A 27316-nucleotide genomic window follows, 5' to 3' on the forward strand; every position below is an offset into this window, starting at 1 on the left:
CATCAGGTCTAAGGAATTTCTAGGACAGTGAGATGTGTTTCACACATAATTGCCCAGGAGGAAAGCAGGTCAGGGCTTCCCGAGCTGAATGATACACCCTATGACAGCTTCCTGTGTGTTTGTATTTGTATTTATTATGGATGTTTCTTCACAGGTGTATTTTTACCTGCTTTTTAAATCTGATTCTACTGCTGTATCAGTTACCTGATGTGGAATAGAGTTCCATGTAGTCATGGCTCTATGTAGTACTGTGCACCTCCCATAGTCTGTTGTGGACTTGGGGACTGTGAAGAAACCTCTGGTGGCATGTCTTGTGGGGTATGCATGGGAGTCTGAGCTGTGTGCCAGTAGTTCAAACAGACAGCTCTGTGAATTTAACATGTCAATACCTCTCATAAATACAAGTAGTGAAGTCAATCTCTCCTCCACTTTGAGCCTGGAGAGATTGACATCCATATTATTAATGTTTGCTCTCTGTGTACATCCAAGGGCCAGCTGCGCTGCCCTGTTCTGAGCCAATTGCAATTTTCCTAAGTCCCTCTTTGTGACACCTGACCACATGACTGAACAGTAGTCCAGGTGCGACAAAACTAGGGCCTGTAGGACCTGCCATGTTGATAGTGCTGACAGACTTCGCCCCATCTTAGCTGCTGTTGTATCAATATGTTTTGACTATGACAGTTTACAATCCAGGGTTACTCCAAGCAGTTTAGTCATCTCAACTTGCTCAATTTCCACATTATTTATTACAATATTTAGTTGAGGTTTAGGATTTAGGGAATGGTTTGTCCCAAATACAATGCTTTTAGTTTTTAAATATTTAGGACTAACTTATTCCTTGCCACCCTCTCTGAAACTAACTGCAGCTCTTTGTCATTTCAGTCTCTGTAGTAGCTGACGTGTATAGTGATGAGTCATCTGCGTACATAGACACACACTTTACTCAAAGCCAGTGGCATGTCGTTAGTAAAGATTGAAAAAGTAAGGGGCCTAGACAGCTGCCCTGGGGAATTCCTGATTCTACCTGGATTATGTTGGAGAGGCTTCCATTAACTTCTTGACGCACGGATCCCTTTAGCGGGATCATTTTCGTAAACAACCGCTGAATTGCAGAGCGCCAAATTAAAAAAAAAAATACTAAAAATATTTAGAATCATCAAATCACAAGTGAAATATACCAAAACACAGCTTAGCTTGTTGTTAATCCACCTATCGTGTCAGATTTGCTGAAAATATGCTTTACAGCGAAAGCAATCCAAGCGTTTGTGAGTTTATCAATCACTAGACAAAACAGTAAGAACAGCTAGCCGCAAATTAGCTTGGTCACGAAAGTCAGAAAAGCAATCAATCAATCAATCAAGTTTATTTTATATAGCCCTTCGTACATCAGCTAATATCTCGAAGTGCTGTACAGAGACCCAGCCTAAAACCCCAAACAGCTAGAATGCAGGTGTAGAAGCACGGTGGCTAGGAAAAACTCCCTAGAAAGGCCAAAACCTAGGAAGAAACCTAGAGAGGAACCAGGCTATGAGGGGTGGCCAGTCCTCTTCTGGCTGTGCCGGGTGGAGATTATAACAGAACTATGCCAAGATGTTCAAAAATGTTCATAAGTGACAAGCATGGTCAAATAATAATCATGAATAATTTTCAGTTGGCTTTTCATAGCCGATCATTAAGAGTTGAAAAACAACAGCTCTGGGACAGGTGGCGGTTCCATAACCGCAGGCAGAACAGCTGAAACCGGAACAGCAGCAAGGCCAGGCGGACTGGGGACAGCAAGGAGCCACCACGCCCGGCAGTCCCGACGTATGGTCCCAGGGCTCAGGTCCTCCGAGAGAAAGAAAGAAAGAAGGAGAAAATTAGAGAGAGCCAAGATTTTCAAAATGTTCATAAATGACAAGCATGGTCAAATAATAATCAGGAATAAATCTCAGTTGGCTTTTCATAGCCGATCATTAAGAGTTGAAAACAGCAGGTCTGGGACAGGTAGGGGTTCCGTAAACGCAGGCAGAACAGTTGAAACTGGAATAGCAGCAAGGCCAGGCGGACTGGGGACAGCAAGGAGTCATCATGCCCGGTAGTCCTGACGTATGGTCCTAGGGCTCAGGTTCTCAGAGAGAGAGAAAGAAAGAGAGAACGAGAGAATTAGAGAAAGCATACTTAAATTCACACAGGACACTGGATAAGACAGGAGAAGTACTCCAGGTATAACCAACTGACCCTAGCCCCCCGACACAAACTACTGCAGCATAAATACTGGAGGCTGAGACAGGAGCGGTCAGGAGACACTGTGGCCCCATCCGAAGATACCCCCGGACAGGGCCAAATAGGAAGGATATAATAAAATGAATCGCTTACCTTTGATGATCTTCGGATGTTTGCACTCACGAGACTCCCAGTTACACAATAAATGTTCTTTTTGTTCGATAAAGATTATTTTTATAACCAAAAAACGCCATTTGGTTTGCTCGTTATGTTCAGAAAACCACAGGCTCGTTCCGGTCATGAAGGGCAGACGAAAATTCCAAGAAGTATCCGTAATGTTCGTAGAAACATGTCAAACGTTTTTTATAATCAATCCTCAGGTTGTTTTTAACATACATAATCGATAATATTTCAACCGGACGGTAAACTATTCAATACTACAGAGAAAGAAAACTCTCGGGCGCATGAACTAATCAAAGGACACCTGAGGCGTTTTGATAAATCTCGCTCATTTTTCAAAATAAAAGCTTGAAACTATGTCTAAAGCCTGGTCACTGCCTGAGGAAGCCATTGGAAAAGGAATCTGGTTGATACCCCTTTAAATGGAGGATGGGCAAGCAATGGAAGAGGGATTTTTCCAAATGAAAGGCACGTCCGGGTTGGATTTCCTCAGGTTTTCACCTGCCAAATCAGTTCTGTTATACTCACAAACACTATTTTAACAGTTTTGGAAACTTTAGAGTGTTTTCTATCCAAATCTACCAGTTATATGCATATCATATATTCTGGATCCGAGATGCAGGCAGTTTAATTTGGGCATGCATTTCATCCAAAATTCCGAATGCTGCCCCCTACCCTAGAGAAGTTAACTTCTTATGGCTGCAGCCCGACGCCGGTACACTTATGACAACAGCCAGCTCAAAGTGCAGGGCGCGAAATTCAAAAGATATATTTTTTAAATATTTAACTTTCACACATTAACAAGTCCAAGACACCAGATGAAAGGTACACATCTTGTGAATCAAGCCAACATGTCCGATTTTTAAAATGTTTTACAGGGAAGACACAATATGTAAATCTATTAGCTAACCACGTTAGCAAAAGACACCACTTTTTTTACTCCATCAGTTTTTTACTCCATCAGTAGCTATCACAAATTCGACCAAATAAAGATATAAATAGCCACTAACCAAGAAACAACTTCATCAGATGACAGTCTGATAACATATTTATTGTATAGCATATGTTTTGTTAGAAAAATGTGCATATTTCAGGTATAAATCATAGTTTACATTGCAGCTACAGTCAGAAATTGCACCGAAAGCAGACAGAAAAATTACAGACACCAACGCCAAATAACTAAATACTCATCATAAAACATTTCTGAAAAATACATAGTGTACAGCAATTGAAAGACAGGCATCTTGTGATTCCAGACAAATATTTCCGATTTATCAAGTGTTTTACAGCAAAAACACAATATAGCGTTATATTAGCTTAGCACAATAGCAAACATAACAACAGCATTGATTCAAGGCAAAAATAGCGATAACGTATAAACCACCAAAATATATTAATTGTTTCACTAACCTTCTCAGAATTCTTCAGATGACAGTCCTGTAACATCATATTACACAATGCATATAGAGTTTGTTCGAAAATGTGCATATTTAGAGCTGAAATCAATGGTTACACCGTGTGCTAACTTAGCTACTTTTCCCCACTACGTCTGGATTTTTCCTGACACTTTTTCTGACACACATATTCTGACCAAATAGCTATTCATAAACATAACTAAAAAATACATGTTGTATAGGAAATGATAGATCCATTAGTTCTTAATGAAATCGCAGTGTTAGAATTCTAAAAAATAACTTCATTATGATATGCAGCTTCGGTATAGCTAGAGTACCCAAACGTTGGCCGCCCACGACTAGTTCACATGCACGACAGATATATGAAATAGCATCATAAAATGTTTCTTACTTTTGCTGATCTTTCATCAGAATGTTGGACAAGGGGTCCTTTGTCCAGAACAGTCGTTGTTTGGATTTAGAACGGCCACTTTCCCTCTTCATTTAGCAAGCACACTAGCCAAGTGGCACGAATCGCTCCATCGTCAACAAAGTCAGAGAACGGAACACGGCAAAACTCCCGAAAAAATTTAAATAATCTGATTAAACTATATTGAAAAAACATACTTTACGATGATATGGTCACATGTATCAAATAAAATCAAAGTCGGAGATATTGGTCGTCCATAACGGCAGCTAAACAGAAGGCAATCCCACTGTCCAGCGCGCGCTCCTCAGAGTACCGGAAATGAGGGACACGTCATACAAAGAGCCTGTATTCAACGTCAGACCAAGATAAACACGAAATTTCTTCTCTCACAGCCTCTTGACACCCAGGGGAAGGTCTATGAAGTGCACTTAGACTCTTACGTTTCATGCCCATGTATAGGCAGGAAGAAAAGCAGAGCCTCGATTTCAGACTTTTCACTTCCTGGTCAGGAAGTTTGTGCCAAATGAGTTCTGTTTGACTCACAGATATAATTCAAACGGTTTTAGAAACTAGAGAGTGTTTTCTATCCAATAGTAATAATAATATGCATATTGTATGAGCAAGAATTGAGTACGAGGCCGTTTGAAATGGGCACATTCTATCTGGCTACTCAATACTGCCCCTGCAGCCCAAACAGGTTAACATTCACAAGGCTGCAGAGCCAAACAGATTACCAAGACGTGTACTGCGAGCATGCGCTGATCAACTAGCAAGTGTCTTCACCGACATTTTCAACCTCTCCCTGTCCGAGTCTGTAATACCAACATGTTTTAAGCAGACCACCATAGTCCCTGTGCCCAAGAACACTAAGGTAACCTGCCTAAATGACTACCGACCCGTAGCACTCACGTCTGTAGCCATGAAGTGCTTTGAATTGCTGGTCATGGCTCACATCAACACCATCATCCCAGAAACCCTAGACCCACTACAATTTGCATACTGCCCCAACAGATCCACAGATGATGCAATCTCTATTGCACTCCACACTGCCCTTTCCCACCTGGACAAAAGGAACACCTATGTGAGAATGCTATTCATTGACTACAGCTCAGCGTTCAACACCATAGTGCCCTCAAAGCTCATCACTAAGCTAAGGACCCTGGGACTAAACACCTCCCTTTGCAACTGGATCCTGGACTTCCTGACGGGCCGCCCCCCAGGTGGTGAGGGTAGGTAACAACACATCCGCCACGCTGATCCTCAACACGTGGGCCCCTCAGGGGTGCGTGCTCAGCCCTCTCCTGTACTCCCTGTTCACCCACGACTGCACGGCCAGGCACGACTCCAACATCATCATTCAATTTTCTGATGACACAACAGTAATCACTGACAACAACGAGACAGCCTATAGTCTAGGTCAATGAGGCTTCTAAACAGCTTCTACCCCCAAGCCATAAGACTCCTGAACATCTAGTCAAATGGCTACCCAGACTATTTGCATTGCCCTCCCCTCTCCACACCACTGCAACTCTCTGTTGTCATCTATGCATAGTCACTTTAATAGCTCTACCTACATGTACATACTACCTCAACTAACAGGTGCCTCCACACATTGACTCTGTACCGGCACCCCCCTGTATATATTGTTATTTTTCACTGCTGCTCTTTAATTACTTGTTACTTTTCTCTCTTATTCTTACCCGTATTGTTTTGAAACTGCCCTGTTGGTTAGGGGCTCGTAAGTAAGAATTGAACTGTAAGGTATTCGGCGCATGTGACTCATACAATTTGATTTGATTTGAGTTAGAGGGACATACATTAGGTTACTTACATTGATTCTACCAATGCCTCTGTTATAATGTCATTAGCTAAAGCATTATGATGACTCAGCGACACGATGGTTGGGGTATAATTGAGCTGGGTTTCGGTCATTGATAAGTCATTGTCTCAACGCAGCCTTATAATGCTGTGAAAGGATCCAGGAACCCAGATGATTTGGGTGGATCCCATCCTCCTTATAAAACTTGTTTTGTTTCCAAAAGATATTGAAATTGTCAACAAAAGTTACATCCATTGAGCTGCAATAATCACGTAGCCAGTTGTGAAGAGAAAGAATCCTGCTAAAACGTTCAATGCCACGATTCAGAGAGGGCACAGGGCCAGATATGATCAGAGAGGGCACAGGGCCAAATATGATCAGAGAGGGCACAGGGACAGATAAGATCAGAGAGGGCACAGGGCCAGATATGATCAGAGAGGGCACAGGGCCAAATATGATCAGAGAGGAGAGCTGATCAAATATGATCAGAGAGGGCACAGGGCCAGATATGATCAGAGAGGAGATCTGATCAAATATGATCAGAGAGGGCACAGGGCCAGATATGATCAGAGAGGGCACTGGGTCAGATATGATCAGAGAGGGCACAGGGCCAGATATGATCAGAGAGGGCACAGGGCCAGATATGATCAGAGAGGGCACTGGGTCAGATATGATCAGAGAGGGCACAGGGCCAGATATGATCAGAGAGGGCACAGGGCCAGATATGATCAGAGAGGGCACAGGGCCAGATATGATCAGAGAGGAGATCTGATCAAATATGATCAGAGAGGGCACTGGGTCAGATATGATCAGAGAGGGCACTGGGTCAGATATGATCAGAGAGGGCACAGGGCCAGATATGATCAGAGGGCACTGGGCCAGATATGATCAGGGAGGACACAGGGCCAGATATGATCAGAGAGGGCACATGGCCAGATATGATCAGAGAGGGCACATGGCCAGATATGATCAGAGAGGGCACATGGCCAGATATGATCAGAGAGGGCACAGGGCCAGGTATGATCAGAGAGGGCACAGGGCCAGACATGATGTGTATTTTATTAGTGTCAAGCAGAGAGTCAATCAGCTCTTTAAAATCCAGTTTCAACTGTTCAGAGCTGCCCTTCATAATGTCATTAAAACCCACATGGACTAGGATATAATCAATGTCCTGGCGTAGTCCATTCAGGAGCAGCTTAGTAATGTCATTAAAACCCACATATCTTGGTGTAGTACATTCAGGAGCAGCTTAGTAATGTCATTTACTCGAGCTCTGCGATAAGACATTGTTTCTGCACCAGGAACAGTCACATTTCTTACCATGGATCTGCCCAAAATCACAGCTACAGATTGTTACACCAGATAATGTGGTTTAACCAAATGTTTTTGGTATCCATTACTGGAAGTTACAGGATAGGTACTGTTTGGTGTAGCAAATCAAATTACATTTTTATTTGTCACGTGTAGACCTTACAGTGAAATGCTGAATACAACAGGTGTAGTAGACCTTACAGTGAAATGCTGAATACAACAGGTTTAGACCTTACACTGAAATGCTTACTTACAAGCCCTTAACCAACAATACAGTTTTAAGAATATACCTAAAGAAAAAGTAAGAAATTACACTGATTGAATCTTTACATATTTATATCCATAACTGTGTCTTTATCTATATACCATTTACATAATAAATAAGCTCTACATATTTAGTTAAAGACCGACTGAGTCGTAAAAAAGCAACTTCTCTGGTTGAAAACAGCCACTGATATGAGACAGAAACATTTTGCTAGTGTAAAAATTGACTCAAGTGTAAATAGGATAATTTTGGTCATAAAGTCAGTCTCGTCTAAAACTGAGATTTACGAGATGATTAGGAAAAAGATTGTACGTCACGGAATTAAGGCTTTTCTTGGGTTGGGTTTATTTCAGTCCTGCCCATATGCCCACACCTGTAGCGAGTATGATGGGAGACTGAGTGCTGGTTTCAAGCGCAAGTGTTTATTAGTAAAGAACCACAGGAGGAGGCAGGTCACCGGGTCCAGGGACAGGCAGAAGGTCATACACAGGAGGAGGCAGGTAGCTGGGTCCAGGGACAGGCAGAAGGTCATACACAGGAGGAGGCAGGTAGCTGGGTCCAGGGACAGGCAGAAGGTCATACACAGGAGGAGGCAGGTCACCGGGTCCAGGGACAGGCAGAAGGTCATACACAGGTGGAGGCAGGTAGCTGGGTCCAGGGACAGGCAGAAGATCATACACAGGAGGAGGCAGGTAGCTGGGTCCAGGGGCAGGCAGAAGGTCATACACAGGAGGAGGCAGGTAGCTGGGTCCAGGGACAGGCACAAGGTCATACACAGGAGGAGGCAGGTCACTGGGTCCAGGGGCAGGCAGAAGGTCATACACAGGGACTCCAAAAAGGCAACAGTACAGGCAGGGAAAAGGCTAGTATCTAGTCCTGGAGATCAGGCAAAGAGGTTGATGACAGGAAATCCGATAGGCAAAAGTACAGGCAGAGAATAGGCAACAAGGCATCATTAGTGAGGGTGGCCAAAAACTACGATACACAGGAGGACTAATACAGAAATAAACAGAGCCCCGAATAGAATGTGTAACAAAACAAACAATACCTCACAGTGACGGGGTGCAAAGAACTGAACTAAATAGTGTGTGATAATGACATACAGGTGTGTGAACAGGTGATCAGAATTCAGGTGATTGGGATCTGGAGAGTGAGCTGCGTTCAGGGGATCTATGTGTTTGAGACAGTGAGCGGCGTTCAGGGGATCTAGGTGTTTGAGAGAGTGAGCTGCGTTCAGGGTATCTAGGTGTTTGAGAGAGTGAGCTGCGTTCAGGGTATCTAGGTGTTTGAGAGAGTGAGCTGCGTTCAGGGTATCTAGGTGTTTGAGAGAGTGAGCTGCGTTCAGGGTATCTAGGTGTTTGAGAGAGTGAGCTGCGTTCAGGGTATCTAGGTGTTTGAGAGAGTGAGCTGCGTTCAGGGTATCTAGGTGTTTGAGAGAGTGAGCTGCGTTCAGGGTATCTAGGTGTTTGAGAGAGTGAGCTGCGTTCAGGGTATCTAGGTGTTTGAGAGAGTGAGCTGCGTTCAGGGTATCTAGGTGTTTGAGAGAGTGAGCTGCGTTCAGGGTATCTAGGTGTTTGAGAGAGTGAGCTGCGTTCAGGGTATCTATGTGTTTGAGAGAGTGAGCTGCGTTCAGGGGATCTAGGTGTGGGAGAGAGTGAGCTGCGTTCAGGGTATCTATGTGTTTGAGAGAGTGAGCTGCGTTCAGGGTATCTAGGTGTGTGAGAGTGAGCTGCGTTCAGGGTATCTATGTGTTTGAGAGAGTGAGCTGCGTTCAGGGTATCTAGGTGTTTGAGAGAGTGAGCTGCGTTCAGGGTATCTATGTGTTTGAGAGAGTGAGCTGCGTTCAGGGTATCTAGGTGTTTGAGAGAGTGAGCAGCGTTCAGGGTATCTAGGTGTTTGAGAGAGTGAGCTGCGTTCAGGGTATCTATGTGTTTGAGAGAGTGAGCTGCGTTCAGGGTATCTAGGTGTTTGAGAGAGTGAGCAGCGTTCAGGGTATCTAGGTGTTTGAGAGAGTGAGCTGCGTTCAGGGTATCTATGTGTTTGAGAGAGTGAGCTGCGTTCAGGGTATCTAGGTGTTTGAGAGAGTGAGCTGCGTTCAGGGTATCTAGGTGTTTGAGAGTGTGAGCTGGAAGCAGACGGTACAACAGCACCCAAGTAATCATCAATTTCGAGCGCAGCTGCACGCGACCCGATCGTAATGCCCGTGGTAAATTTGGTTTGACTTTGGATATCCCGATGGGGCTAGTTAGGAACCATCAGTAAATTACACAATGTACATGGGACAATATACAAACGTTTAAATAGAAAACAATGACATAAAAACCTCAAACCTACCATAAATTGTAGAAATTCATATACAAACTAAATATTGTCCCATTTACATTGTGTAATTTATTGACTGTCTCTAACTAGCCCCGGAGATAGGCTATCCAAAGTGAAACCTACTTTAGCACTAGCTAGCCCAAGCTACTTCCAGACACAAGACCAGGGCCCGGTTTCGCAAAAGCTAAATTCATCATTAGGTTCTTAGGAGTATTGTTAAATCTCTGAGCTGTTTCCCAAAACAATCGTTATTAACGTTGCACTTGAAAACGCTCGTAATCTAACGCCTGCATCGTTAGATGCTATTTTGCCCTCAAACGTCACTTTGTACACAGAAGATCTCCGCTAAACACAGAATCAAATGGTTTATCCATCTCTCTCTGACACCGATATCTTCCGAACAAAGTTGACTTCAAATACAACGTTGCCAACGTCTTTCCAATCGATACAAACACTCAATGTATAAAAATATTCTTCAAATGAAAACCGAGATAACAGCATAATATATATTTATATATGCTTATCTTAATCATGTTCAATCAATTGAGTTATATTTTGCTACTTGTAGGCTACTGTCTGTAATTTGTCCCAATATATTTCATGCTGTGTAGCCTAACGTGATAAATGATGTGCCAAATCAGTCATTTAGTGAATTTTTATTTGGTAAGCATTAGTATAATCCGCCTCAATATTTGCAGCCGTAGGGTGATAATAGGAGCTGATCCGTCGTCAGTATTGTGAAATAATTATAATTATATAATTAGGTAAGATTAGATTGTAGAAAGCTGATCCGAGGACAGCGCTCCCTTTCTTTCGATACTACTACTATATCGACACATGATCCAACGACGCATTTAGCGACCGTTCTCTATGCGTGGTGATTTCGGAAACGCTTGATACATCTTCGGCTGTTGTAAAGACAGATGCAACGTTACAACACTCGTAAATCCTAATTCCATCGCTATCGGGGGAAAAAACGCCCCCTGGTTATAGACTGTTTCAAGTTATCTAGAAGGGTGAGTGGCTAACTGTGTACTGTTTAGGCAGAGGGTATGTACAAACGCTTCCAAAGTGCATACAAGAGACACCCACATTGATTCACAACCCCAAGACAACTCTCGTTTGTGGCTTCAGTCATGCATTTCTTAATGCGCAAAGCTACAGTATAAAATGAGACCCATATCAGTATGTTCAGCCCCACTTGAAACACTGTCGTTATTATATATTGAGACAAACAGACAACGTTTCAATTCCGACAGAGATTTTCATCAAAACCTGTTATTTTGTTTTATCTCAAATAGATCAAATAAATAAAGATAAGTCAATGTATCTTCATTCGCTAAGGCAGTATTTTCACCTTGGAGGAAAACACCGGGGAGTTTTTATAGACCGCCAGGAACAAAGAAAAAGGCATCCATTTACGTGTTGTTTATGAGTGCATTTCACACTACTTTTGGATTATAATTGGATTGTAAAAAGCTTGTATAAATAACCTGCTTAATATAGTGTGTGTGTTATCAGTGCAAATCAGCTACATTACTTACTATTTGAAAATACACTTAAACTTCAATCAGTAAATTGGTCTTTGGCTAGCTTTGCTGCAGCCTTACAGAGCCTTCAGAGAGTATTCACACCCCTTGACTTTTTTCCACATTTTCTTGTTTTAAAGACTTAATCTAAACTGGATTAAATTGAGATTATTTTTGTTACTGGCCAACACACAATACCCCAGAATGACAAAGTGGGATTATGTTTTTCGAACATTGAATATCCCTTTGAGCATGGTGAAGTTATTGATTACACTTTGGATGATGCATAAATACACCCAGTCATTACAAAGATACAGGTGTCCTTCCTAACTCAGTTGCCGGAGAGGAAGGAAACTGCTCAGGGATTTCACCATGAGGCCAATGGTGACTTTAAAACAGTTACAGAGTTTAATGGCTGTGATAGGAGAAAACTGAGGATGGATCAACAACATTGTAGTTACTCCACAATACTAACCTAAATGACAGAGGGAAAAGGAAGTCTGTACAGAATAAAAATATTCCAAAACATGCATCCTGTTTTCAACAACGCACTAAAGTAAAACTGCAAAAAATGTGTTATGTTTGGGGCAAATCCAATACATTACTGAGTTCAACTCTCCATATTTTCAAGCATAGTGGTGGCTGCATCATGTTATGGGTATGCTTGTAATCGTAAAGGACTGGAGTTTTTCATGATAAAAAAAGAAACGGAATGGAGCTAAACACAGGCAAAAATCCAGGAGGAAAACCTGGTTCAGTCTGCTTTCCACCAGACTGATGGCTGTGTTGTGGTCTGTGTTCCAGGTGGACGGGGCTGATGGCTGTGTTGTGATCTGTGTTCCAGGTGGATGGGGCTGATGGCTGTGTTGTGGTCTGTGTTCCAGGTGGATGGGGCTGATGGCTGTGTTGTGATCTGTGTTCCAGGTAATTGGGGCTGATGGCTGTGTTGTGATCTGTGTTCCAGGTGGATGGGGCTTTAGGAGCTGAGGAGATGGTGGAGACTCTGACAGAGAGGAATCTAGACCTGGAGGAGAAAGTCAGAGAGCTGAGAGAGACCGTCGTTGATCTGGTAAGACAGACACACCACAGACCAACTGGGACAGACACAGACCAACAGACACACCACAGACCAACTGGGACAGACACACCACAGACCAACTGGGACAGATACAGACCAACTGGGACAGACGCACCACAGACCAACTGGGACAGACGCACCACAGACCAACTGGGACAGACGGAGACCAACTGGGACAGACACACCACAGACCAACTGGGACAGACACACCACAGACCAACTGGGACAGACGCACCACAGACCAACTGGGACAGACGCACCACAGACCAACTGGGACAGACGCACCACAGACCAACTGGGACAGACACAGACCAACTGGGACAGACACACCACAGACCAACTGGGACAGACACAGATCAACTGGGACAGACGCACCACAGACCAACTGGGACAGACACACCACAGACCAACTGGGACAGACGCACCACAGACCAACTGGGACAGATACAGACCAACTGGGACAGACGCACCACAGACCAACTGGGACAGACGCACCACAGACCAACTGGGACAGACACAGACCAACTGGGACAGACACACCACAGACCAACTGGGACAGACACAGATCAACTGGGACAGACGCACCACAGACCAACTGGGACAGACACACCACAGACCAACTGGGACAGACGCACCACAGACCAACTGGGACAGATACAGACCAACTGGGACAGACGCACCACAGACCAACTGGGACAGACGCACCACAGACCAACTGGGACAGACGCACCACAGACCAACTGGGACAGACACACCACAGACCAACTGGGACAGATACAGACCAACTGGGACAGACGCACCACAGACCAACTGGGACAGACGCACCACAGACCAACTGGGACAGACGCACCACAGACCAACTGGGACAGACGCACCACAGACCAACTGGGACAGACGCACCACAGACCAACTGGGACAGACGCACCACAGACCAACTGGGACAGACACACCACAGACCAACTGGGACAGACGCACCACAGACCAACTGGGACAGACACAGACCAACTGGGACAGACACACCACAGACCAACTGGGACAGACACAGATCAACTGGGACAGACACACCACAGACCAACTGGGACAGACACACCACAGACCAACTGGGACAGACACACCACAGACCAACTGGGACAGACGCACCACAGACCAACTGGGACAGACGCACCACAGACCAACTGGGACAGACGCACCACAGACCAACTGGGACAGACGCACCACAGACCAACTGGGACAGACGCACCACAGACCAACTGGGACAGACGCACCACAGACCAACTGGGACAGATACAGACCAACTGGGACAGACGCACCACAGACCAACTGGGACAGACGCACCACAGACCAACTGGGACAGACGCACCACAGACCAACTGGGACAGACGCACCACAGACCAACTGGGACAGACGCACCACAGACCAACTGGGACAGACGCACCACAGACCAACTGGGACAGACGCACCACAGACCACCTGGGACAGACGCACCACAGACCAACTGGGACAGATACAGACCAACTGGGACAGACGCACCACAGACCAACTGGGACAGACGCACCACAGACCAACTGGGACAGACACAGACCAACTGGGACAGACACACCACAGACCAACTGGGACAGACACAGATCAACTGGGACAGACGCACCACAGACCAACTGGGACAGACACACCACAGACCAACTGGGACAGACGCACCACAGACCAACTGGGACAGATACAGACCAACTGGGACAGACGCACCACAGACCAACTGGGACAGACGCACCACAGACCAACTGGGACAGACGCACCACAGACCAACTGGGACAGACACACCACAGACCAACTGGGACAGATACAGACCAACTGGGACAGACGCACCACAGACCAACTGGGACAGACGCACCACAGACCAACTGGGACAGACGCACCACAGACCAACTGGGACAGACGCACCACAGACCAACTGGGACAGACGCACCACAGACCAACTGGGACAGACGCACCACAGACCAACTGGGACAGACACACCACAGACCAACTGGGACAGACGCACCACAGACCAACTGGGACAGACACAGACCAACTGGGACAGACACACCACAGACCAACTGGGACAGACACAGACCAACTGGGACAGACACACCACAGACCAACTGGGACAGACACACCACAGACCAACTGGGACAGACGCACCACAGACCAACTGGGACAGACGCACCACAGACCAACTGGGACAGACGCACCACAGACCAACTGGGACAGACGCACCACAGACCAACTGGGACAGACGCACCACAGACCAACTGGGACAGACGCACCACAGACCAACTGGGACAGACGCACCACAGACCAACTGGGACAGATACAGACCAACTGGGACAGACGCACCACAGACCAACTGGGACAGACGCACCACAGACCAACTGGGACAGACGCACCACAGACCAACTGGGACAGACGCACCACAGACCAACTGGGACAGACGCACCACAGACCAACTGGGACAGACGCACCACAGACCACCTGGGACAGGCACACCACAGACCAACTGGGACAGACATGGTTGGGGCTCAATTCCATTTCAATTCCAGTCAATTCAGGAAGTACACTGAAATTCAAATTATCTTCAATGCTTTTCAACGGGGTAAAATGTGTAGTTTAATTAGAATTTGGTTTACTTCCTAGACATTTTAGATAAACATTGTATTTCTGTGGTCTGAATTTCATAAAGTACAAACAGCATTGTTTTCAGATGTTTTCCGTTGGAGGCCTACCTACCCATGCACTAATGTGTCTCTCCTCACTCTGCTCACTTCAGTGAATGAATGGGCAATCAATCAATCAATCAATAGCTGATCAAACATAGCTGATAATTGTGACGTCACTGAATGTGTACAGTGCATTCGGAAAGTATTCAAACCCCTTCCCCTTTTTTCCACATTGTGTTACGGTACAGTCTTATTGTAAAATTGCTTACATAAAAAACAATTCCTCATCAATCTACACACAATTCACATAGCGGAAACAGGTTTTTAGAAACGTGTGCAAATTTATAAAATAAAAACAGAAATACATTATTTACATAAGTATTCAGACCTTTTGCTGTGAGACTCGAAATTGAGCTCAGGTGCATCCTGTTTCCATTGATCATCCTTGAGATGTTTCTACAACTTGATTGGAGTTCACCTGTGGTAAATTCAATTGATGGGACATGATTTGGAAAGGCACATACCTGTCTATATAAGGTCCCACAGTTGACAGTTGAAGGCGAAGGTTCACCTTCCAACAGGACAACGACCCTAAACACACAGGCAAGACAACGCAGGAGTGGCTTCGGGACAAGTCTCTAAATGTTCTTGAGTGGCCCGCCCAGAGCCTGGACTTGAACCTGATCGAACATCTCTGGAGAGACCTGAAAATAGCTGTGCCAAATGGCGTTCCCCATCCAACCTGACAGAGCTTGAGAGGATCTGCAGAGAAAAATGGGAGAAACTCCCCAAATACAGGTGTGCCAAGTTAGTAGCGTTATACCCAAGAAGACTCAAGGCTGTAATCGCTGCCAAAGGTGCTTCAACAAAGTACTGAGTAAAAGGTCTGAATACATACACTACCGCTCAAAAGTTTTAGAACACCTACTCATTCAAGGGTTTTTCTTTATTTTACGATTTTCTACATTGTTTGAATAATAGTGAAGACATCAACACTATGAAATAACACATATGGAATCATGTAGTAACCAAAAAAGTGTTAAACAAATCAAAATATATTTTATATTTGAGATTCTTCAAATAGCCACCCTTTGCCTTGATGACAGCTTTGCACAGTCTTGGCATTCTCTCAACCAGCTTCACCTGGAATGCTTTTCCAACAGCCATGGAGTTCCCCCATATGCTGAGTACAAGTTGGCTGCTTTTCCGACTCATCCCAAACCATTTCAATTTGGTTGAGGCCAGGGCTCTGCTGCAGCACTCCATCACTCTCCGTGTGTTGGGTCATTGTCCTGTTGAAAAACAATATGATAGTCCCACTAAGCCCAAACCAGATGAGATGGCGCATGATTCCATATGTGTTATTTCATAGTTTTGATGTCTTCACTATTATTATCACAATGTTGAAAATAGTAAAAATATAGAAAAACCCTTGAATGAGTGGGTTTTATAAACTTTTGAACGGTAGTGTATGTAAATGTGATATTTCAGTTTTACATTTGTAATACATTTGCTAAAATGTCTAAATACCTGTTTTTGCTTTGTCATTATGGGGTATTGTGATGTCATGGGGTATTGTGACGTCATAATTGGGTATTGTGATGTCATTATGGGGTATTGTGATGTCATTATGGGGTATTGTGATGTCATTATGGGGTATTGTGATGTCATTATGGGGTATTGTGTGTAGATAGATGAGACAGAAAAAAAACTATTTAATCTATTTTTGAATAAGGCTGTAACGTAACAAAATGTGGAAAAAGTCAAGAGGTCTGATTACTTTTCCGAATACTTTTCGAATTATGTGAATAATGATGGTGAGAGCCCAGTAACAGATGGACTCCCATCCCTTTAATCATAGAGGCTTTGTGTTTCGAAAATCAGTGATTCCATTTCTATTGTCATGTGACAGTTTTTTTTTATTGGAAAGTCCAAATGTCGGCCTTTTACCAGATACATTTTTTCCCACCATGAACTGTTTATTTTCATAACTGTTATGAATTCGGTATCAAATCATATTGTATTAGTCACATGCGCCGAATACAACAGGTGTAGTAGACCTCATAGTGTAATGCTGAATACAACAGGTGTAGTAGACCTCACAGTGAAATGCTGAATACAACAGGTGTAGTAGACCTCACAGTGAAATGCTGAATACAACAGGTGTAGTAGACCTCACAATGTAATGCTGAATACAACAGGTGTAGTAGACCTCACAGTGAAATGCTGAATACAACAGGTGTAGTAGACCTCACAGTGTAATGCTGAATACAACAGGTGTAGTAGACCTCACAGTGTAATGCTGAATACAACAGGTGTAGTAGACCTCACAGTGTAATGCTGAATACAACAGGTGTAGTAGACCTCACAGTGTAATGCTGAATACATCAGGTGTAGTAGACCTCACAGTGTAATGCTGAATACAACAGGTGTAGTAGACCTCACAGTGTAATGCTGAATACAACAGGTGTAGTAGACCTCACAGTGTAATGCTGAATACAACAGGTGTAGTAGACCTCACAGTGTAATGCTGAATACAACAGGTGTAGTAGACCTCACAGTGAAATGCTGAATACAACAGGTGTAGTAGACCTCACAGTGAAATGCTGAATACAACAAGTGTAGTAGACCTCACAGTGTAATGCTTACTTACGAGCCCTTAACCAACAATACAGTTTAAGAAAAAGATTGGGTCTGTACACAGCGTAGTACCTTCACTGACGCGTTTTTTTGCTCTACAAAAACAACACGTAAGCGTGACCTTTGTGCTCTGTGATTGGTCTGTTTCTACAGGAAGCCATCAATGAAATGAACGACGAGCTGCAGGAGAACGCCAGAGAGACGGAGCTGGAGCTCAGAGAGATGCTGGATCTGGGCGGAGGCAGGGTCAGGGAGGCGGAGAAACGAGTGGAGGCTGCTCAGGAGACCGTAGCTGACTATCAACAGACCATCAAGAAGTACCGCGAGCTGACCGCTCACCTGCAGGAGGTGAACAGAGAGCTGACCAGCCAACAGGAAGCCACAGCTGAGCAACAGCAACAACCTCCAGCTGAGATGTTTGACTTCAAGATCAAGTTTGCTGAGACTAAGGCCTATGCCAAGGTGAGCTGTACACAGTGCCCTGTGCACTTTCAGAAGAGCGGCACTAAAATACACAGGGAAAAATCAGCATATAAAAGGTGAGCTGTACACAGTGCCCTGGTCGACAGTGTCCCGTCCACAACAGTACCATGACTACCTGTCAACTAGCAGCCTGAAATACGCGGTGAAAAATGCATTGGTGTAGTCTAAACTATCTGTTTTTGCGTGTGTGTCTCTCTCTGTGTCTGTATGTGTCTCTCTCTGTGTGTGTCTCTCTGTGTGTTTCTCTCTGTGTGTGTCTCTCTGTGTGTCTCTCTCTGTGTGTCTCTCTCTCTGTGTCTCTCTCTGTGTCTTTCTCTGTGTGTATCTCTCTCTCTCCCTCTCTTGCTGTGTCTCTCTCTCTGTGTCTCTGTGTGTGTGTGTGTGTGTGTGTGTGTCTCTCTCTCTGTGTCTCTGTGTGTGTGTGTGTCTCCCTGTGTGCGTGTGTGTGTGTCTCTGTGTGTGTGTTCTTGTGTATGTGTGTCTCTCTCTGTGTGTGTGTCTCTGTGTTTGTGTGTGTGTCTCTCTGTGTGTGTGTGTGTGTGTGTGTGTGTGTCTCTCTCTCTGTGTGTCTCTCTCTGTGTGTGTGTCTCTGTGTGTGTGTGTCTCCAGGCCATAGAAATGGAGCTGAGGAAGATGGAAGTGGGCCAGGCTAACAGACAGGTGTCTCTCCTCACATCCTTCATGCCCGACTCCTTCCTACGTCATGGAGGAGACCACGACTGTATTCTGGTGCTTCTGCTCATACCAAGACTCATCTTCAAGGTAGAGAGAGAGAGCTGTGTGTTCTGTCATAGGTCCACACATTGCTGCTCATAGGCACATTGCTGCTCATAGGTCCCCACATTGCTGCTCATAGGTCCCCACATTGCTGCTCATAGGTCCCCACATTGCTGCTCATAGGTCCCCACATTGCTGCTCATAGGTCCTCACATTGCTGCTCATAGGTCCTCATATTGCTGCTCATAGGTCCCCACATTGCTGCTCATAGGTCCCCACATTGCTGCTCATAGGTCCCCACATTGCTGCTCATAGGTCCCCACATTGCTGCTCATAGGTCCCCACGTTGCCGCTGATAGGTCCTCATATTGCTGCTCATAGGTCCCCACATTGCCGCTGATAGGTCCCCACATTGCTGCTCATAGGTCCCCACATTGCTGCTCATAGGTCCCCACATTGCTGCTCATAGGTCCCCACATTGCTGCTCATAGGTCCCCACATTGCTGCTCATAGGTCCCCACGTTGCCGCTCATAGGTCCCCACGTTGCCGCTCATAGGTCCCCACGTTGCCGCTCATAGGTCCCCACATTGCCGCTGATAGGTCCCCACGTTGCTGCTCATAGGTCCCCACATTGCTGCTCATAGGTCCCCACATTGCTGCTCATAGGTCCCCACATTGCTGCTCATAGGTCCCCACATTGCTGCTCATAGGTCCTCACATTGCTGCTCATAGGTCCTCACATTGCTGCTCATAGGTCCCCACATTGCTGCTCATAGGTCCCCACATTGCTGCTCATAGGTCCCCACATTGCTGCTCATAGGTCCCCACATTGCTGCTGATAGGTCCCCACATTGTTGTTATCTTTGAAAGGGGTTTGTTTGTCTTCAAACATGATGAGGCCTGCTAAATTTGAGGTCTGTGTGTGTGTACCGGACATGAGTGGGTCATAGTTGCTCATAGTCACGGGATGAGGTAACTCCGCCTGCGATTTCAAAATGAGCGTTGGTCCTGGGCCAAAAAAAAGGTCATGTCCTTTTGGTCTAACGGTCAACACATTGGTTTCTCTCGTGGGAGAGCCAGGTTTAAATCCCGCCAGTTATATGTGTGCCTGCGTCCCCAGGCGGAGCTGATCAGCAAGCAGGCGGAGAGCCCGGGTATAAATCCCGCCAGTTATATGTGTGCCTGCGTCCCCAGGCGGAGCTGATCAGCAAGCAGGCGGAGAGCCCGGGTTTAAATCCCGCCAGTTATATGTGTGCCTGCGTCCCCAGGCGGAGCTGATCAGCAAGCAGGCCCAGGAGAAGTTTGATCTGAGTGACAACTGTGTGGAGAGGAGCGGCATGAGAGGAGCGGCTGGGGAACAGCTGAGCTTTGCTGCTGGACTCGTCTACTCTCTCAGTCTACTACAGGCTACACTACATAAATATGAGCAGTAAGTCAGTCTGCTACACTACATAAATATGAGCAGTAAGTCAGTCTGCTACATTACATAAATATGAGCAGTAAGTCAGTCTGCTACACTACATAAATATGAGCAGTAAGTCAGTCTGCTACATTACATAAATATGAGCAGTAAGTCAGTCTGCTACATTAAGTCAGTCTGCTACATTACATAAATATGAACACTAAGTCAGTCTGCTACACTACATAAATATGAACAGTAAGTCAGTCTGCTACATTACATAAATATGAACAGTAAGTCAGTCTGCTACATTACATAAATATGAACACTAAGTCAGTCTGCTACACTACATAAATATGAACAGTAAGTCAGTCTGCTACATTACATAAATATGAACACTAAGTCAGTCTGCTACATTACATAAATATGAACAGTAAGTCAGTCTGCTACATTACATAAATATGAACAGTAAGTCAGTCTGCTACATTACATAAATATGAACACTAAGTCAGTCTGCTACATTACATAAATATGAACAGTAAGTCAGTCTGCTACATTACATAAATATGAACAGTAAATCAGTCTGCTACATTACATAAATATGAACAGTAAGTTTAGTCACATTCTTTTCTCTTTAACTACACTGCATTCAACATGGAAAGATCTCACTCAACTACTGTGTGTGTGTGTGTGTGTGTGTGTTAGAGCGCTGAACCAATGCAGCGTGGAGGTATATCAGAAGATCGGGACGCTGTACCCGGAGATGGGCGTGCACGAACGTTCCCTGGACTTCCTGATTGACCTGCTGCACAAAGACCAGCTGGATGAGACGGTGAATGTGGCGCCACTCACCAAGGCCATCAAATACTACCAGCACCTGTACAGTATCCACCTGGCAGAGCAGACAGAAGACTGCACCATGCACCTGGCTGATCACATCAGGGTACCTAGAATCTTTATTCCAAGTGTGTTCAATGCCAAAACTTTTAAGTCACAGGTCAAAATCTGACTGGAAGGATGTTGTTAAAACCTAGTGGGTTCCTTTAACTACAGTGGATGTATCTCCACGTGACATCTTCTGACACGCTCCCTCTCCTGCTATCTCTCTCTCTCTCTCCCTCTTTCTCCCCCCTCTCCCTCTCCTGCTATATCTCTCTCCCCCCATCTCTTTCTCCCCCCTCCCTCTCCTGCTATCTCTCTTTCTCCCCCTCCTCCCTCTCCTGCTATCTCTCTCTCTCCCTCTCCCCCCTCCCTCTATCTCTCTCCCCATCTTTCTCCCCCTCCCTCTCCTGCTATCTTTCTCTCCCTCTTTCTCCCCCCTCCCTCTCCCGTTATCTCTCTCTCTTCCCCCACCTCCCTCTCCCACTATATCTCTCTTTCTCTCCCTCTTCCCCCACCTCCCTCTCCCACTATATCTCTCTCTTTCTCTCCCTCCCTCCCGTTATCTCTCCCTCTCTTTCGCCCCCTCCCTCTCCCGCTATCTCTCTCTCTTTCGACCTCCTGCTCCCTCCTCCTGCTATCTTTCTCTCCCTCTTTCTCCTCCCCTCCCTCCCCCGCTATCTCTCTCTCTTTCGACCCCCTGCTCCCTCCTCCTGCTATCTTTCTCTCCCTCTTTCTCCTCCCCTCCCTCCCCCGCTATCTCTCTCTCTTTCGACCCCCTGCCCCCTCCCTCCTGCTATCTCTCTTTCTTTCCCTCTTCTCCCCCCTCTCTCCCTGTCTGTAGTTTACCCAGAGTGCGTTGGACTGTATGTGTGTGGAGGTTGGTCGTTTGCGTGCGTTCCTACACACAGGGCAGGAGAAGACGGACCTGGCCGTGCTGCTGAAGGATCTAGAGACTTCCTGTTCTGACATCAGACAGTTCTGTAAGAAGATCCGCCGACGCATGCCTGGTACGGACGTACCTGGGATACCTGCTGCACTCACCTTCCTACAGCAGGTAACCAATCAGCACTCACCTTCCTACAGCAGGTAACCAATCAGCACTCACCTTCCTACAGCAGGTAACCAATCAGCACTCACCTTCCTACAGCAGGTAACCAATCAGCACTCACCTTCCTACAGCAGGTAACCAATCAGCACTCACCTTCCTACAGCAGGTAACCAATCAGCACTCACCTTCCTACAGCAGGTAACCAATCAGTTTAACTGAGCTGCACTCTTGGTTAGGGTTACAGCGGGTAGAGACTGGCCACAGTTTTGGCACAATATCATATAGACAGAGGCTTGAGCAGAATTTATATAGAAAATAATACAATATTTTGCGCAATTTTACATCTAACTAAGGTATGGTATGGTGCAGTATTTCTCAAGTTAACAAATATGCAACGTGTTGTCTCGTGAAAACAAAGTCGGAGCTGCTGGGCAGGTCTGTCTCACTGTCTATGCATTTGGATAGAGAGCAAATTCAAAAGCCAACCTTCATTTACCCATTGTGACACACACACGTTGTAAACTCCATGTTAGACCAGACTGACTTTATGACCAAAATTATCCTGTTTACACTTTGTAGTCAATTCTGACTCATATCGATGCCAAATACTGTAGGCCGTTTAAAAAAAAAAAAAATTCTAGCTTTTTAAAGGCTGTAACTCTGGATTCTGTATACATTTGTAATTCATGTTGGAAAACAGTAAAGTTGGGGGAAGTCTTTCATAAAGGCAGAGTACACGTGACTAAAATGGAAAGATCTCTTTGAAGTCAAATGTTCAGCCTGAACTTACACTCCTGGTTTCGATTAAAACACATTCATTTTGTCACTTGTATCATCATCTTTGGTGATGTTAATACCTAGATACAGTAATTTACCTCTGCTATAACTGGGATATAAAAATCAAAAAAATGGAATTTGATGTTCATTTTTAATGAAGTGGGGCGGCGGCGTAGCCTAGTGGTTTAGAGTGTTGGACTAATAACCGAAAGGTTGCAAGTTCGAATCCCCGAGCTGACAAGGTAAAGATCTGTCGTTCTGCCCCTGAACAAGGCAGTTAACCCACTGTTCCTAGGCCGTCATTGAAAATAAGAATTTGTTCTTAACTGACTTGCCTAGTTAAATAAAAGTAAAAAAAAATTTTTTTAAAGACTGTGGTGTCTTCAGCTAACTGAGATGTCAGTACCCAGCTGTTGGCTAACTGAGTTGGCTAACTGAGATGTCAGTACCCAGCTGTTGGCTAACTGAGTTGGCTAACTGAGATGTCAGTACCCAGCTGTTGGCTAACTGAGATGTCAGTACCCAGCTGTTGGCTAACTGAGATGTCAGTACCCAGCTAGTTGGCTAACTGAGATGTCAGTACCCAGCTAGTTGGCTAACTGAGATGTCAGTACCCAGCTGTTGGCTAACTGAGATGTCAGTACCCAGCTAGTTGGCTAACTGAGATGTCAGTACCCAGCTAGTTGGCTAACTGAGATGTCAGTACCCAGCTAGTTGGCTAACTGAGATGTCAGTACCCAGCTAGTTGGCTAACTGAGATGTCAGTACCCAGCTAGTTGGCTAACTGAGATGTCAGTACCCAGCTGTTGGCTAACTGAGATGTCAGTACCCAGCTGTTGGCTAACTGAGATGTCAGTACCCAGCTAGTTGGCTAACTGAGATGTCAGTACCCAGCTAGTTGGTTAACTGAGATGTCAGTACCCAGCTAGTTGGCTAACTGGTTAGCTTTTCCCCCTACATCATTACAGTTCTTCAGCTGAATAGCCAGCATCTCAGCCTCCATAATGTCGACTAACTGAACAAACTTGTATAATTACCAAGTTTAACTTCTAAACGAGGTGATGTGCCCACCTGTTAATGACACAGGAGATATTTATGTCTGGTAGCAGGCTTTGATCAAATCTATAAACTTATCCCCCAAAAACCAAATAGTTCAAGTACCCAGAAGATTACATTTATATTCGACCGTATAAAATGTCTTTCTAAAAATCCGCCCACTTTCTTAAACACTTCTCTAGGGATACTTCTCAAGTAGGTCTCTGTTTTCAAGTAGGTTTCTGTTTTCAAGTAGGTCTCTGTTTTCAAGTAGGTCTCTGTTTTCAAGTAGGTCTCTGTTTTCAAGTAGGTCTCTGTTTTCAAGTAGGTCTCTGTTTTCAGGTAGGTCTCTGTTTTGAGGTAGGTCTCTGTTTTCAAGTAGGTTTCTGTTTTCAAGTAGGTCTCTGTTTTCATGTAGGTCTCTGTTTTCAAGTAGGTCTCTGTTTTCATGTAGGTCTCTGTTTTCATGTAGGTCTCTGTTTTCAAGTAGGTCTCTGTTTTCAAGTAGGTTTCTGTTTTCAAGTAGGTCTCTGTTTTCAAGTAGGTTTCTGTTTTCAAGTAGGTCTCTGTTTTCAAGTAGGTCTCTGTTTTCAAGTAGGTCTCTGTTTTCAAGTAGGTTTCTGTTTTCAAGTAGGTTTCTGTTTTCAAGTAGGTTTCTGTTTTCAAGTAGGTCTCTGTTTTCAAGTAGGTCTCTGTTTTCAAGTAGGTCTCTGTTTTCATGTAGGTCTCTGTTTTCATGTAGGTTTCTGTTTTCAAGTAGGTCTCTGTTTTCAAGTAGGTCTCTGTTTTCAAGTAGGTCTCTGTTTTCAAGTAGGTTTCTGTTTTCATGTAGGTCTCTGTTTTCATGTAGGTCTCTGTTTTCAAGTAGGTCTCTGTTTTCAAGTAGGTCTCTGTTTCCAAGTAGGTTTCTGTTTTCATGTAGGTCTCTGTTTTCAATTAGGTCTCTGTTTTCAAGTAGGTTTCTGTTTTCAAGTAGGTTTCTGTTTTCAAGTAGGTCTCTACTTCCAAGTAGGTCTCTGTTTTCATGTAGGTCTCTGTTTTCAATTAGGTCTCTGTTTTCAAGTAGGTCTCTGTTTTCAAGTAGGTCTCTGTTTTCAAGTTGGTCTCTGTTTTCAAGTAGGTTTCTGTTTTCAAGTAGGTTTCTGTTTCCAAGTAGGTTTCTGTTTTCAAGTAGGTTTCTGTTTTCAATTAGGTCTCTGTTTCCAAGTAGGTCTCTGTTTTCAAGTAGGTCTCTGTTTTCAAGTAGGTCTCTGTTTTCAAGTAGGTTTCTGTTTTCAATTAGGTCTAAAACTCATTTTATGTAGTTGTAAATTGATCTACCTGTCATGAAACAAATATTGTGCTTCGCTGATGACTTGTTCTATACCTTCCTTAAGGTGATTTGTGTTAACATAGGTTAACAATCTGTCGACAGGTGGGTGAATGAATTCTTGTTATCCAAGAATTGGGGGATCTTTTCCAGGTTTGGGAATTAAGATTATTACACTGTGTTTCATTAGTGGTAGGGAGTATATAATCTGTAAGGATTTCCACAAATCTAAGGTTTTCCCAGAAATGCTTGTAAAAGTTTGCAGTAAGGCCATCCATGTCCTGGTAATTAAGAAGATTTTGAATTAAACTTCCAGTAGCCATTATTGCAAACCCCTTTTAGGTGTAATGAGATAATTACATCGTCTGTTAATGGGACAGCGGACATGGGAACTTCTGAAATACATTCTAAATCAAAACACTAGAAACTAACCAATGGTAAATTCCAGAAGCGTGAGATGCAATGGGTTTAAAAACCGAGATAATTTTACTATGTCAAGGCTTAAGTATGTCCAGGTATCAGTAAGCACATGGGCATAGCAACAAAAAGGTGAAAATGACATTGTGACGGGAAACAGAGAACGTTGGTGATCTGTCTAACCATTCGTCATTAAATAATACTGCTGTCAGCGTGAAACGTTTCCTGACAGTCTCCGATTTTAGATTTGACACATTTTCCAACAGAGTTCAGTTTATTTATTTTTTTGCCGTTCGTTGTCGTAACTATAAATCTTAATGAAAAGACTCCTCCAGATTCAACACAACCAATGACTACGCTCCGCCTCTTTCGTGTTTGTTATTGGGCAGCAGGGTAGCCTAGTGGTTAGAGTGATGGACTAGTAACCGAAAGGTTGCAAGTTCAAATCCCCGAGCTGACAAGGTACAAATCTGTCGTTCTGCCCCTGAACAAGGCAGTTAACCCACCGTTCCCCTGAACAAGGCAGTTAACCCACTGTTCCTAGGCCGTCATTGAAAATAAGAATGTGTTCTTAACTGACTTGCCTAGTTAAATAAAGGTTAAATAAACATGTGGAACAGTGACTGAAGAAGGTTTTATCGCCCATTTGATTAGTCCAAAACTTTATGTCCTCGGCACTTAATTGCATCTCTTGAAGAAAAGTGCAATTAGATATTATTTTCCCTTTACAAAATAATAGTATGGCTTTCATTTTAAGATCGTTTTTCAGTCCCCTTGCATTTAAAGAAATAAGTGTCAACATACCAAATAAATGTTAGTCAAACGACTAGCTAAATGTAAACAAGAGAGGTTTTAACTTACTACTGTAGTAAGTAGAACAATGGCCCCTTTTTTAAAACAATAACATCTCTCCTCGTAATCAGGTCAAGTTAGCGGACTGTAAACTATAACATCTCTCCTCGTAATCAGGTCAAGTTAGCTGACTGTAAACTATAACATCTCTCCTCGTAATCAGGTCAAGTTAGCGGACTGTAAACTATAACATCTCTCCTCGTAATCAGGTCAAGTTAGCTGACTGTAAACTATAACATCTCTCCTCGTAATCAGGTCAAGTTAGCGGACTGTAAACTATAACATCTCTCCTCGTAATCAGGTCAAGTTAGCAGACTGTAAACTATAACATCTCTCCTCGTAATCAGGTCAAGTTAGCTGACTGTAAACTATAACATCTCTCCTCGTAATCAGGTCAAGTTAGCGGACTGTAAACTATAACATCTCTCCTCGTAATCAGGTCAAGTTAACTGACTGTAAACTATAACATCTCTCCTCGTAATCATTAACGCGATGTCTGTTAATTCATCGGAATGGGCCTCAGGAAAAAGTAA

The 27316-nt window shown here is 44.4% G+C and overlaps 1 protein-coding gene across 1 annotated transcript in view; it reads left to right on the forward strand.

Moving 5' to 3' along the window:
• LOC120042774 (dynactin subunit 1-like) overlaps window positions 1-27316 on the forward strand; it is a 65622-nt gene that overhangs the window by 18877 nt on the left and 19429 nt on the right. The window contains exons 9-14 of the mRNA XM_038987578.1: window positions 12420-12524; window positions 18017-18325; window positions 18956-19108; window positions 20333-20493; window positions 21169-21406; window positions 22187-22399. Of these exons, the coding sequence (XP_038843506.1) occupies window positions 12420-12524; window positions 18017-18325; window positions 18956-19108; window positions 20333-20493; window positions 21169-21406; window positions 22187-22399 (1179 nt within the window). The remainder of the gene's footprint in view (window positions 1-12419; window positions 12525-18016; window positions 18326-18955; window positions 19109-20332; window positions 20494-21168; window positions 21407-22186; window positions 22400-27316) is intronic.

This window comes from Salvelinus namaycush, unplaced genomic scaffold (assembly GCF_016432855.1).
Source record: "Salvelinus namaycush isolate Seneca unplaced genomic scaffold, SaNama_1.0 Scaffold777, whole genome shotgun sequence".
Taxonomy (NCBI): domain Eukaryota; kingdom Metazoa; phylum Chordata; class Actinopteri; order Salmoniformes; family Salmonidae; genus Salvelinus; species Salvelinus namaycush.